Consider the following 13,498-nt stretch of genomic DNA (forward strand, 5'->3'; position numbering starts at 1 on the left):
TTGACGCAGGTGACATTATGATTTAGAAGCTGAAGCTTGGAGCTGAGGAGCATATTTTCTAGCTTGAATAAATGTGTTATATTTTCATATGCTGCTGTTAACAATAAGACGCTGTGTGCTGAGATATATAAGCACTGAATCGTGTCGGTTTTAGCTTTAATCTAGGATTTGTGTTCGTTGTAATTTGATTTCCGATGTTATAGATTGCTATTCCGTTTTAATAATCAAGTATTATTTATCTTTACTACATTCCTAATCACTTGTAATGTTTGGCTTTGGTGACAAAACAATGAAGAGACAACATGCATCATTCTGGTAAGCAAGAAAGGAGATTGCTCACAGTAACAACTTACACCATCCATATGCCTAATCCTACTTGTCTTAAACAAAAGTTTACACTAATCTTGTTTGAATCTCGGGCAGCGTTTGCGCGATTGACTGCCACAAGGAATCACATTTCGTGACCCTTCCCTACTTGGGCAAAAATTGACACTAATCTTATTTATCACATTGCTGACATCTTTCATAGAGGTGAGAGTAGAGAGAGTGGATTCTAACGGATATAGAAAACGGTGCATATATTCAACCAAGTCATTAAAAGATACAGGGATTATACAATTGAAATTTCAAATTGCACCACAACAATCTCAACTAACACAAGAAAAATTTGTACTGCAGATGTCCAGGGTAAATTGTAAACATACACGTCGACTGATGGCATTCATTAGAGCTGACATTTGAACTGTAAAGACTCAAGGTTGCACAGCCTCCAGAAGTTTCTCATATACTTGCCTAGCAGACAAATCCTCCACCTGAAACAATCACCAAATGTTAAGGAAGAAACCCTAGCAAGATCAGTTAAATTAGTTTAAGCAGTTTCAGAGTTACATTGGCATATGTCACATATCCTTGAACAACTATATGGGGTTCTCTGCATACGTCGCTTCTAAATTCATGCTGCTGTTACTTGTGATTGCTATTATTTGTAAACAGTACCATTACTTTGATAAGCTATCCTATCCTAAGTTTGAAAGAGTAGACGTATCATGTATTTGTGCATCAAGAAACAAATCAGTGAATTGGGTCTGACATCAAAGTTAATGCATACAACGTTGGAAAACTTCTTTTGACAAAAACGATATTGCTCTCACAGGGACAATTGAAACAGATTATGATCAACAACACCCAAGAACCCACCCAACGAGCGAATGAGAGACTGAGAGAGAGATAGTAAAACTTGTTTAACTCACCACAAGGAGTTTTGATTTGTTATTCCACCCTCTCTGAAGAGTCATCTGGCTTAGTCTCAGACCCAACACCTGTGCAAAAAGCAATTGTGTTAAGGCTTAAATTGACACTTGTTCCAAAAGATTGGAATCCTATAAGTTTAACAGACAACAATGAAGCAGAATTATACTTTGGCCATGAATTCCAAGAGCTCATTGTTTGCTTCTCCCCGAGCAGCAGGTGCAGCTACAGTGACTCTAACATCGTCAGCATTCACTCCTGGCATAAGAGCAAAAAGTGTTTAAACAATCAGCAATCTAAATTTCCAGGAAACAACTTTCTTTTGGCAAGTATTATTACATATTAAAACTGCCAGCTACAAGTGTTGTAATGAGATGCATAGAAACATCAAAAAGGACTAGTACTTGCCATACAAGAAATCCAAAAAGTCAATTCATGTAATGCAGGAAATTTTGACTTATGATTGCAATTTGACCTACCAAGCAAGCATCGCATGCTGAATAAGATGACAGGAAAACATTCAATAATTTCTCTTACTTGTGATTGCTGACCGTTGTGCACGATCTTCCACTTCTATAGCAACTTGAACAAGTCCCCCTTCTAGGTTTGATATACAGGGCGGCACAGGAGCATCCTACACACACCAATTAGGAAATATGGACCAATTAGGAAATATGGACAGAGTGAATATATGTGGACGTTCTTAAAAAAAACTTCCATTGACAACATTGCAATAGGGACTTGCTATGCTTTCAGTAACAAATTCCTTAATTTCTGAGCCAAAATGTACATTCGCAACCCAAAAGATGAAGGACAAGGAAGATCAATGAGACATAAACAGCTATTTCCCTTTATTTATAGAAAATATTCCTTTTCCAAAATCCTGGTACCACACAAGACAATTATATTCACAAGATGATGGAAAATGCCTTTGTAAATTTCCTATATACCTGTGGGTTGGTTTCAGCAGCAACTGTGCTTAGAGAACCATCAACAACATAAATGAAAGAAGCACCTTCCAAGTCTTCTTCCGAGCGGTAGAAAACAAAGAGCCCACAACCCACACAGTTCATTCGAAACTGCTTCTCCAATTTCCCTTCCCCTCTGAATAATTATATCAACCAAGATTTCAAGGCATCAGCGATGTTGCACAATCATTACAATCGTACTCGAAAAACTAATCATTAGAAAAGTACAGGAAAACGAGGGCCGGTGTCAAACACACACAGTGAAAACACCGAATTTATATTTGGACTAAAGAAAATTAAGCACCTTTTCAATAAAACTTTTCCAGCCTCAGCAATGTTGAGCCTTGCAAGGTGTTTGCTCTTGTCCAACACATAAGCCTTGTCCGTCTTCCTTTTCGGCATTTTCTGCAACTGGGTATCTTAAACAACATATATTTCACTATAATCGCAAAATTGCAGCCCCCAAAACATTATTCAAGAACCTCTTTCCAAAACCAACGATTATACCCAATACAAAAATACCAATTCAAATCAGCGTTACCCAATTTTTAACTTTCAAGCTTATAAATTTATAATCATACAAGTACAAACAACACAAATATATACCTCTATATCTATATGTATGTATAGAGAGAGAGAGAGAGAGAGAGAGAGAGTGAGAGAGAACCAGTTATGAGGAGGTGGGATCCACAGTGCTTGCAGTAATAAACGAAGAGGTCAGAGTCGGGTCCATCCGGAGCTGCGTCCTCGCTCGAGTACGTGTGTGTTGTTCTCTTCGGCATTCCTGTCTTCTCTCTCCTCTCCTTCTTCTTACCGCTCCCTCTGCTGGAAATTGGGAATTGCTCGAGCTCGACGACGGTGGGTGACGCTATAAGCGCGCAAAGTCCAAAACGACAGCGTTTCACGCGTCATGTTGTTTGTTTCGCACCGATTTTTATTTAAACTTGTTGGGCCGTACCCTGGCCCAATTAGACGATTCCGTCCAATTGCCTATAAAACCGATAGAAACCCTAATAAACTCCACCTCTTATTCTCTCTCGCTCTCACTCCGCAGCTGTCTCGCTCCTCAGGTATGCTCAGATCCATGGCTAAAGATCCGTACTTTTTATCTTATCATAGTGTTTTTCGCTATATCGCTCATGAATCTGTCTATTTATTGAAGTTTGTTTTTCTCCGATTTTTTTTTGTTTAAATTTTGAGTTAATATGGATGCAATTGGTTGCTTTCGATTCATAATTTTTTTTTCTTCCGAAAAAGGGTTTTAATTTTCTAGTAATTGAATATTTGGCACTGATTGGTAATCATCTAGGGATGAAAGACTTAATTTTTTCTGATATGGGTTGCAGGAAAAACCACCGGAAGACCTAGCAATGGCAGTCACATTCTTTGACGTGAACTCAGCTGCCGGCCTGAAGAAACTTGATGACTACTTACTTTCTCGCAGTTACATCACTGGCTATCAGGCTTCCAAAGATGATATCACTGTGCATGCAGCTCTTTCCAAGGCCCCGTCTTCGGAATTTGTGAATGTGTCTAGGTGGTACAACCACATTGCTGCTCTTCTTAGGATTTCGTAAGTTCGTAAAACTTTTGATGGGTTTGTTATCTGTTTTTATTAGTTCTAATGGATTTCTTTGAAACGTGTATGTTTGCGTGAACACTTTGACTTATTTGATTATATTCTTTGTTGTAGTGGTGTTTGCGGAGAAGGATCTGGTGTCACTATTGAGGGATCTGCTCCCGTAACCGGGGAAGCAGTTGCTACCCCTCCTGTTGCTGACACTAAGGCAAGTATTTTTCTTCCCTACTTACCAAGTGGTTTTTTGGATGTCTTCATTTTATTTTTCCTTATCACTGTTTTAGGATAATTGAACTTTTCGAGGTTGGACTGTGTTGCTTTATCAGCTTGAAGAACTTGGATAAGATTGTTGTACTAATGTTTTAGAATATGATATGATTTTCAGGCCTCAGCTGCTGAGGATGACGATGACGATGTTGATCTCTTTGGTGAAGAGACCGAAGAGGAGAAGAAGGCTGCTGAAGAGCGTGCGGCTTCCATCAAGGCATCTACAAAGAAGAAAGAGTCTGGCAAGTCATCAGTTCTGTTGGATGTGAAGCCATGGGATGATGAAACTGACATGAAAAAGCTTGAGGAGGCTGTAAGAAGTGTCCACATGGAAGGCTTGCTTTGGGGAGCATGTAAGTTCTTCCTTCATCTAAGGATTATTTGTTGCTAAAGGGGACAGATTTACTTAAAACAATGTTAGCAACAATTTTGCCGTTGATGTGCACATATTAAGTTATTATTGTGCAAGCTAATGTTTAATTGTACAAATTTTAGTCCCTGATGCGAATTCGGTTATTATTTTCTTAATTGTGCAGCCAAACTCGTCGCTGTTGGGTACGGGATTAAGAAGTTGCAAATAATGATGACAATTGTTGATGACCTGGTCTCTGTTGACACTCTCATTGAGGAGCAACTTACTGTTGAACCAATTAACGAGTATGTCCAGAGTTGCGACATCGTAGCCTTCAACAAGATATGTAAGTATATTTGTAGGTTTGTGCATTGTGCTGGAGTATAAATGCATCTTTACGGTATTAATTTACCCTTACCCTTGTTTTTGTTGCAGGATTGGAGCTTGCAGACGTGTATTTTGTTTCTGGCGGCATGATTTGAGACATTATATTTGGTTTTAATGTATTAGCATTCCCTTGATGAATAGTTTCCGAAGCTGTTTGCTTGTTTGGTATGGTTTCAGTTACTGTTGAAAACATAATTTCAGTTTTGTTATGGTGGTTTTTGGTAGCTTGTTTCTGCTTGACTTTGATGTTGATCCTTTTAGTTCTCACAAGAATTCAGTGCTTGTCGATCCGTTTGATCTTTCTCAAAGAATTTAGTAGATCCTTCTCAAAGAACTTAGTAGAAGTCTTTTAATATGAATAAATGGATTGCGTTTGTTTCCATTTGTTTTTCTTTGTATCAGAATATTCTTTTTGTGGAGTGCTACGCTCATTTTTACTTCTCCACACCCTTGCGCTAGCACCCGCACATCAAATGTCAGCAACCAAGTATCCATGTTTCTCAATGACAACAAAACAGCTCCTTAGTCAAGCTTTACTCATGCTTTCTTCTAAAGGTACCTAAGGTCAAAGCGGGGCTACCGAGCACATTAGCTTTCTTTGTGTTGTTGTCAAAACCAGTTACCTTGATTTTTTAAGTCGCTAGAGTGGGAAAGGGATCCTCTCCGGATCCCTTCCTCATAATTCACTAAATCAAAGAATTCGTGCTATTGAAATTTGATCAAACAGCTGAAGTTATTTTAACTTTTAAAAAGTGAGCCCATGTTTGCAACCGTTTGATCAAATTTCAATAATATGGATTTCTTGATTTGGTGGATTAGGAGGAAGGGATCCAGAGAGGATTTTCTGTTGGAGTGCAGATAAAGAAAAAATTATTTGGAAGGTCACACGGGAAAGTTAACAAATATTTCTTAGACATTAAAAATGAAATCACAGTCCTATCCATTCATAATTTATAAAACAAATAACAATATAATTTACAATTGTCCACTATGCATTTTCATACTTTGAAAATGCTGCATTATAACTTCATTATTAATAGAAAAAAAAAAAAACCATTTCTTCTAATATTAATTATCATACTATCACTCAACCATTGATATCCGATTCAATTATGTGAAGGAATTTTCATAATATAGCGTTTGATAGAATCAAAGCCAATATAATTAATAAATACACGTGATTTATATATTATATTTCTACCCGTCTCCACTATTTTTATTTTTGCAAGACTAGCAATTCAAATAGAAAACCTCAAGGAAGAAAGAACAATGACCACAATCTATTTCCTCCAAAATCAAACGGTCAGAATCTGATCAAATCTTCAAACGGGCAATAGAAAAGTAAGATTTCCATGTTATTTGTTGGTAATCGATTGCGGCTATACAATTGGTTTTGGTTATGTGTTTGTTTGGATTTGTTTATGGACTGTTCGGGGGAAATGAAGTAAAAGGATAAATCTTAATGGTAAACTTAACTTTGCGCTGGTGAGAGTGAAGAACTTGCATTTGAATGAAGTGGGGAGTAGAATTATGCACAGCTGAGACTGAAGTGACGCTTCGGTGCTGAAGATTGCGTCAATAGTAATCGGCACAATGGGTTGTAAGTTAGATGATTGCTGGTGACATGTGGCTTGGGATTATAGGTGCCAAATCTTCCATACCTGTTAGGCCACCTTAACCAGACTAAATAGAAGATAACTTGGTGTCAATGGGTAATAGCCCCCTTCAGCTCTACATAAATGGTTATTCTTGTCCATCAATGTGAATTTGTAGAATCCTAAACTCTGTTTATGTGTTGTTCTTGTGATACGAAGGCTAGCTATCACAGTTGCCAATCTTACGGCGTTACACTGTTCCCTTAAAACAATAGTTTTATACTCAAAACAAATGATATGCTTGGTTGTGTTATTGTAAATCTCATATTACCACTGCTTTAGGTTTATGTGAAAGCCTGGAGGATGCTTCACTGCATGGGCATGCTCTTCTCATTTCAGAATATACCAATGCCAGAACAAAGTTTTTGAGGGTGTTGAGATTTCTAGTGAAAACTAGGGTCACTTTTCTTTTTTATGGTATTTTAGTGTGATGCTGTATTTGAATCCTTGTTTCTGTTTCAAAGTGGATAGGCGTTCTTATATGCAGCTGCCAACTTTCTTCGTTTTGTGTGTGTGTGTGTGTTTGTGTAATGTTTACCCAACTACTTCGATCATATAGTTTTCATCCATTGTTAGTCACTTACTGTGCTATTTATTATTTATTTGGGGGTTGTTATAAATTGGCAGTTTATATTAAGTAGGAACAAGTCTTAAAAAACAGTGAAACTAGGGTGTTTAAAGAGGTGAAATCTATTAGAAGACTTGGGCTTAGTTATTAGTTAATACCCTTTTTTTGTCTTAGTTAGTACGTTTTTATTTGGTAACTTTAGCTAATTACTCACTCTTCAACTAATTTTAGTTACGTCTTGAAATCCTATGTAAACACATTGTATGATTGACAAATGTATTGAGAAATAAAGAGTAAGTGAAATTGAGGCGATCATTGTATGGTCTGAAACAATCTGGACGAATGTGGTATAATCGTCTCAGTGAGTATTTGATCAAAGAAGGGTATATCAACAATGTTATTTGCCCTTGTGTGTTCATTAAGAAATCCAATTATGGATTCGCTATAGTAGCAGTGTATGTTGATGATATGAATCTAGTTGGAACTCCTGAAGAGCTCAATAAAACTGCTGAATATCTGAAAAACGAATTTGAAATGAAAGACCTTGGAAAAACAAAATATTATCTCGGCCTGCAGATCGAGCATTGTGCTAGTGGAATTTTGGTCCATCAATCAGCTTACATTGAAAAAATTCTGAAGCGATTTGGTATGGACAAGGCTTATCCACTAAGCACGCCAATGATTGTTCGTTCTTTGGACATTAAGAAAGATCCATTTCGTCCAAAAGAAGATGATGAACTGGTCCTTGGTCCAGAAGTACCATATTTGAGTGCAATAGGTGTTTTGTTGTATTTAGCACAATGTACTAGACCACATATAGTTTTTTTAGTTAACTTGTTAGCAAGGTATAGCTCTGGTCCAACAATTCGCCATTGGAAGGGTATCAAAGATGTATTGCGATACCTTCGTGGGACAACAGACATGAGTCTCTTCTACTCAAAGAACTCCACAAATGATCAGGTCCTTGATGGATATGCAGATGCTGGTTTCCTCTCTGATCCGCATAAAGCCCGCTCACAAACTGGATATGTGTTTAAGAATGGAGATACATCAATCTCATGACACTGAACCAAGCAAACATTAGTTGCTACATCTTCAAATCATTCAGAAATACTTTCTTTACATGAAGCAAGTCGTGAATGTTCTTGGTTAAGATCAATGATCCATCATATTCGGAATTCATGCGGTCTAGCTTCGAAGACAAACAACCCAACTGTCATCCATGAAGATAATGCAGCCTGTGTTGCCCAAATGAAGGAAGGATTCATCAAGGGCGATAAGACTAAGCACATATCTCCAAAGTTTTTCAGTGCTCATGAGCTTCAGAAGGCTAAAGTTATTGAAGTCAGACAAATTCGTTCAAATGAAAATCTGGTAGACTTGTTCACCAAATCTCTACCAAAATGCACATTTCAGAAGTTAGTGCAAGGCATCAGATTACGTCGACTTACCAAACAGCTAAATTTGGAGAATGCGGAATCAGGGGGAGAAACATATTAGGGGGAGTATCCATGATACATACTTGTTGTACTCTTTTTCCTTCGATTAGGATTTTTCCCACTGGGTTTTTCCTATCAAGGTTTTAACGAGGCAACATAAGCATATTTGACACTATATCAACGATCCAGGAAAAGTTGTACTCTTTTTCCTTCGCTATGGTTTTTTCCCACTGGGTTTTTCCAAGTAAGGTTTTAACGAGGCAACTCATGTTGATATGTGGGCATCCAAGGGGGAGTGTTGAAAAGTCTGATGGCAATGAATGCCCACACAGTATGTTAGCAAAAGTCTTCAGCATGGGCAGAAGTTTTCAATGCCCATGCAAAGTAAAAGTTGAATACATAGAGATTGTATAGTCAGACGAAGTGTCGTAAATTTCAAAATGCATTAACTACATCAGTTTGGATGTGCTCTATAAATAAAGCACTCCGCATGTTTTCATGTAACAGAAAATAAAAGAAGAAGAAAACGAGAGAGAAATATCAGTAACATTATCTATTCCTCTGCCTTTTATTTGTTATCCTCTTGTGCTATAGTTTTAGTGTGACATTTTACATCTACCTTGTACCTACAATTAAAAAGGTTATTCCTCTAACTTTGACCTATTTATAACACTTTTCTTTTATTGAGGAGAAACCTTTTTTACCTTCCATTTTCATACAAAAAAACTTCCAATTGAATGAATGAGGATCCTCTCCGGATCCTCTTTGTGAGGATCTTGAGGATCCTCAAATTGTATATGTTCATCGTATATCGTATGATAAGAAATATTTTAAATACTTTTATTTAAAATCAAACATGAACATATTATGACGAAAACTAACCGTACGATGTATGATAAACAGATACGATTTGAAGATCCCTGAAATCCTCATAAAGAGAATCCGAAAAGCATCCTCATTCTAATTGAACAGACATAAACATCTATTCGCAGTTACTATCTGACTCCAAGTTGCCGCCAACATTTACTAAAACACATACTAATCAGTGTGGAAATGTGTGTGATTCATTAACTTTTTGTGGTTGCGCAAACATGACTGGTCACAAACAGCACAAACGAATGTAAATAATTACAAGCAGATCAGATCAGACTTTTGGGATCTTGAGTTCAGCAGCTATGGCAACAACAAACGATGCCCAATACTATCTTCTCTACTTCCTTATATGCTATCTCTCGACCCTCTTACTTAGATCCTTGTTCAACAAGTATTCCCCCAAGTCAGCCACTCAAGTTCGTCCTCCATCTAGCCCACCGGCCCTCCCATTAATCGGCCACCTCCACCATCTAACCACGGCTCACCAGGCCATCTCCTTCCAAAACCTCTCCAACAAATATGGCCCTCTCCTCCACCTCCGCCTCGGCGCCTCTCGAATGCTCCTCGTCTCCTCCGCCTCCGTGGCCACCGACGTCTTCAAAACCCAAGACCTCTCCTTTGCGGATCGCCCGGCATTTGCTTTCGCGGACGAACTTCCCTACGGAAACTCGGGTTTCTTCGGCGCTGTATACGGTGACTATTGGAAATTCATGAAGAAGCTCTGCATGACGGAACTGTTCGCACCGCGGCAGCTCGAACGCTCGCGCAATACTAGACAAGTAGAAATTGGTAAGCTTTGTCAGAAGTTGATCGAGAGTGCTAGAAAGAAAGAGGTGGTTGATTTGGGAAGCGAGCTCATGAAGCTTACAAACAACTCCACTTGCAAGATGGTGATGAGTGCTAGTTGCTCGGAGAATGGCGACGAGGCTGCGAGGATAAGGAAGATGATGATGAGGACGCTACGGCTGGCGACCAAGGTTTCTTATGGGGATGTGCTGGGGCCGTTGAAAAGGCTAGGGTTTTGGCTCTATGGGAAGCAGCTTGCTGACGTGTCGTGGGAGTTTGATGAGCTTTTTGAGAAGATGTTGAAGGAGCATGAAAAGAAAGGGGAGAGAGAGGGCTGGGAGAGAGAGGATTTGGATTTGATTGACTTGTTGTTGAAGGTGTATCAAGATGACAAGGCTGAGCTCAAAATTACCCGAACTCAAATTAAAGCTTTCTTGCTTGTAAGTTCCCCTATCTGACTCTCTCTCTCTCTCTCTCTCTCATTTTTGGTTCATGCTTAGATATATATTTTTAGTTGCAGTTTTGGCCCTTGAACTAGCTTATTCTTACTGATTATCCTCACCACCTTCACCACTGAGCTAACGCTGAATTTAGTGACTTTGTTTATCTGAACAGGAAGTTATTATAAATCCATTTCTTATCGTACTTTTACATTTTATTAAACTTTTAGATTGGTAATAATCTGGAAAAGAATCCCTGTTGAAGTTTGTATGAGGGTCAGAAATTGAAAACTTGCCCGAAAGTTACTCAACCTGCAGTATGTCAAAGTGAACTGAACAAACTTAAAATCTGAGGAACAAAAGGGGCTCCAATAGATCAGGTCAAAATCCGTCTGCGCTGTGAAGTCGTAAGGGGCAGGCAAATTTGACTACCATAAAGCAAGCTTGCTTTTCGTATTTTTTAAGGATAATGTTAGGGAGATTAAATTATAGACAAAATTTTATGAACTAAATAACATGGAAGTTGATAGTTGAATTATTTCTGAAGTGTTGATAAATGTGCTCATTCCTATTGAATGACACATAATTTAGTTTTTAAAATAGATTTATGAAGTATCTATCTTATGAGAAATTTGTCATCAAAATATCAAATCACTAATATAAAAGTTTTGTCCTCAATTTGTTTTGTGAAATGTGGAAACATGTGGAACTAATGTAGTCTTTTGTTTCAAAGTTGTGGAGGCCTTAATAATTTGTCTTACTTTTTCAACAAGCTATATTTCCTTAGTCAAGAAAATGAAGCAACTCATTCTACACAGACTTGTTTCTAACCTCCTCACTCATTGGAGATGGAAACTTGGTGGTTTAGACTCTGAAAATGTGGTTTCCCTATTGGATTTATTGCCCTATGGAGTTACTTATCAAACTAGCTAGCAAGTTTGAAACACAATTTTCATTCTTTCAGTCGTCCATTCACTAAAATATATAAGAAAGAAGGAATAAAAACACAATTTCCCTTTTTGGATTTAGTGCTTGATATCAGAAGAAAGTATATTGAAAGATGAGGGATGAAAAAGGGTATGAGAGAGTAGGGAAGAAATAAGAAAGAAGGAATCAAAACAAATTACAACAGTGAAAACGACGTAAAATAGTTTTTTGGTTTTTTTAGTTTTCATTTTTCTGTGCATTTCCTTGTATATTTTTTCTACACTTCTCACACCATCCTTCATCCAATCTTCTTTCTTCCTATGTTCTCCATTGTTATTCCTCTATATTAATATTACCAACACAAAAAATGAAAACCAAAACCAAAAACGAAATTGTTACCAAAAAATTCTGTAACTTGTAGTAAAAAACATTAACAAATCATGGATGCATGTAATTAAACTGAACAAGAGCTACGTAACGGCTGTCATACTCATACCCATTATTAGCCGGAAATGGAGCAAGTTATGACACACACACAGTATGTCTTACTGATTCAAATTATGTGCTTGTGGTATACTAGGACCTATTTATTGGGGGCACACTTTCATCAACAGAGACCATGCAATGGACGATGGCCGAGCTCATCAACCATCCTCAGGTATTCAACAAGGTCAGACAAGAGATAAAATCGGTAGTAGGCAACGCCAGATTGGTCGAGGAAACCGACATTACGAATCTCCCATACTTACAAGCCGTTGTGAAGGAAGCATTGAGAATGTACCCTCCATCTCCGGTGGTGATACGAAAATGCCGCCAAGACTGTAAAATCAAGGGCTTTGACATACCCCAAGGAGTTACGGTGGCAAACAATGTGTATGCAATTATGCGAGATCCGAAGATTTGGGACAGCCCTGATGAATTTCGTCCGGAGAGGTTCTTGGCTTCCTCTAGTGAAGTACATGATAGTGTGGAATATGATGACCAAAGTCATCAACACAAGGAACAGAACTTCAATTATGTTCCGTTTGGCGGTGGCAGAAGGCGTTGCCCTGGCTCTGCGGTGGCGCTTCTGTTGGTGAACACCGCAGTTGCAACCATGGTTCAATGCTTTGATTGGAAGGTTGGGGGAAACGAAAATGGTGATGCAGCCAACAAGGTTAATATGGAGATAGGACCCGGCATAAGTTTACCAATGGCACACACACTTGAACTACTTCCTATCATTCACTTCAACCCATTTGCTTCTTCTATGTAGTTTTTTTACTATGACAGCTCAAAAGTGGCATACAATTGTGTCATGTGGTTATTTGCTTAAATAACAATGAACTCTGAAGGCTCTGTACTTTTGTTTATTTGAATATCTAATCCTCCAATAAATTAATAAGGTTTTTGTCAATATAAAGGTCTCATGCTCATCATGACATTACAATTCGGTTAAAGACATAAGCTGAGTTCGTAATCAATTTATTCCTTCATCCCTAATATTTATTTAGCCGTACAAACTAATATATGTTGGTGTGATTAATTATTTTATTGGATTAAGCAAAGGTGCTTACATCCGCTCTATTATATAAACAATTAGCTAAGTAAACCATGAAATCCATCTATCTGCCCCGCCAATTCAGTTGACAAGAGAAGCCACAGGTAAGCCGTTTCATAAGAGTCCTTTACTAACTCCAATTGCCTACTAGAGAGTTGATGATGTACATCGAAAAGAACACCATCAATATTCGGGAACGTCTAAAAACAAAGTTGCAAGATAAAAAAACATTAAATATGCTTGTGTACATTATACACATATAATAACAACCCTACCAAAATTGCATTTGAAATAATACTTTAGTGGAAAGAAACTTATTAGGTTTAACAGTCTACTTACCACAAACGAAAGTCGAAATCTTATTGCGGAAGTGCCTAGCCCCTAAATCTCATCTATTCGATCTTATCTAAAATACAAGGGTAAACAAAAAGTGGGTGAGATTTTATTGTATTTTATTTGGGAAGTAAAT

General features: G+C 37.9%; 3 protein-coding genes across 4 annotated transcripts; 2 read left to right on the forward strand and 1 right to left on the reverse strand.

Moving 5' to 3' along the window:
• Window positions 1-561: 561 nt before the first annotated feature.
• LOC137735203 (UPF0235 protein At5g63440) lies at window positions 562-3,102 on the reverse strand. Of its 2 annotated transcripts, none has more exons than XM_068474606.1 (7): window positions 2,884-3,102; window positions 2,521-2,635; window positions 2,199-2,352; window positions 1,786-1,882; window positions 1,418-1,506; window positions 1,251-1,319; window positions 562-812 (listed from the first exon to the last, which is right to left on the reverse strand). In XM_068474606.1, exons 1-7 carry the CDS (start codon window positions 2,996-2,998, stop codon window positions 753-755), a joined length of 699 nt encoding a protein of 232 aa, XP_068330707.1. In that variant the 5' UTR covers window positions 2,999-3,102; the 3' UTR covers window positions 562-752. The 2 variants fall into 2 exon arrangements, with proteins under 2 accessions (XP_068330707.1, XP_068330708.1); XM_068474607.1 differs by having other exon boundaries at window positions 2,521-2,627; window positions 2,884-3,005.
• Window positions 3,103-3,157: 55 nt separating this feature from the next.
• Window positions 3,158-5,025, forward strand: LOC137735205 (elongation factor 1-delta-like). Its single transcript, XM_068474608.1, has 6 exons — window positions 3,158-3,286; window positions 3,563-3,789; window positions 3,910-4,003; window positions 4,181-4,415; window positions 4,599-4,760; window positions 4,850-5,025. Coding segments are annotated over exons 2-6 (696 nt in total). The 5' UTR covers window positions 3,158-3,286; window positions 3,563-3,586; the 3' UTR covers window positions 4,852-5,025.
• A 4,491-nt stretch (window positions 5,026-9,516) lies between these two features.
• Window positions 9,517-12,869, forward strand: LOC137735423 (cytochrome P450 705A12-like). Its single transcript, XM_068474844.1, has 2 exons — window positions 9,517-10,562; window positions 12,070-12,869. Exons 1-2 carry the CDS (start codon window positions 9,639-9,641, stop codon window positions 12,742-12,744), a joined length of 1,599 nt encoding a protein of 532 aa, XP_068330945.1. The 5' UTR covers window positions 9,517-9,638; the 3' UTR covers window positions 12,745-12,869.
• The last annotated feature ends 629 nt before the right edge of the window (window positions 12,870-13,498 follow it).

The sequence above is a fragment of the Pyrus communis genome, chromosome 5 (assembly GCF_963583255.1).
Source record: "Pyrus communis chromosome 5, drPyrComm1.1, whole genome shotgun sequence".
Classification (NCBI taxonomy): domain Eukaryota; kingdom Viridiplantae; phylum Streptophyta; class Magnoliopsida; order Rosales; family Rosaceae; genus Pyrus; species Pyrus communis.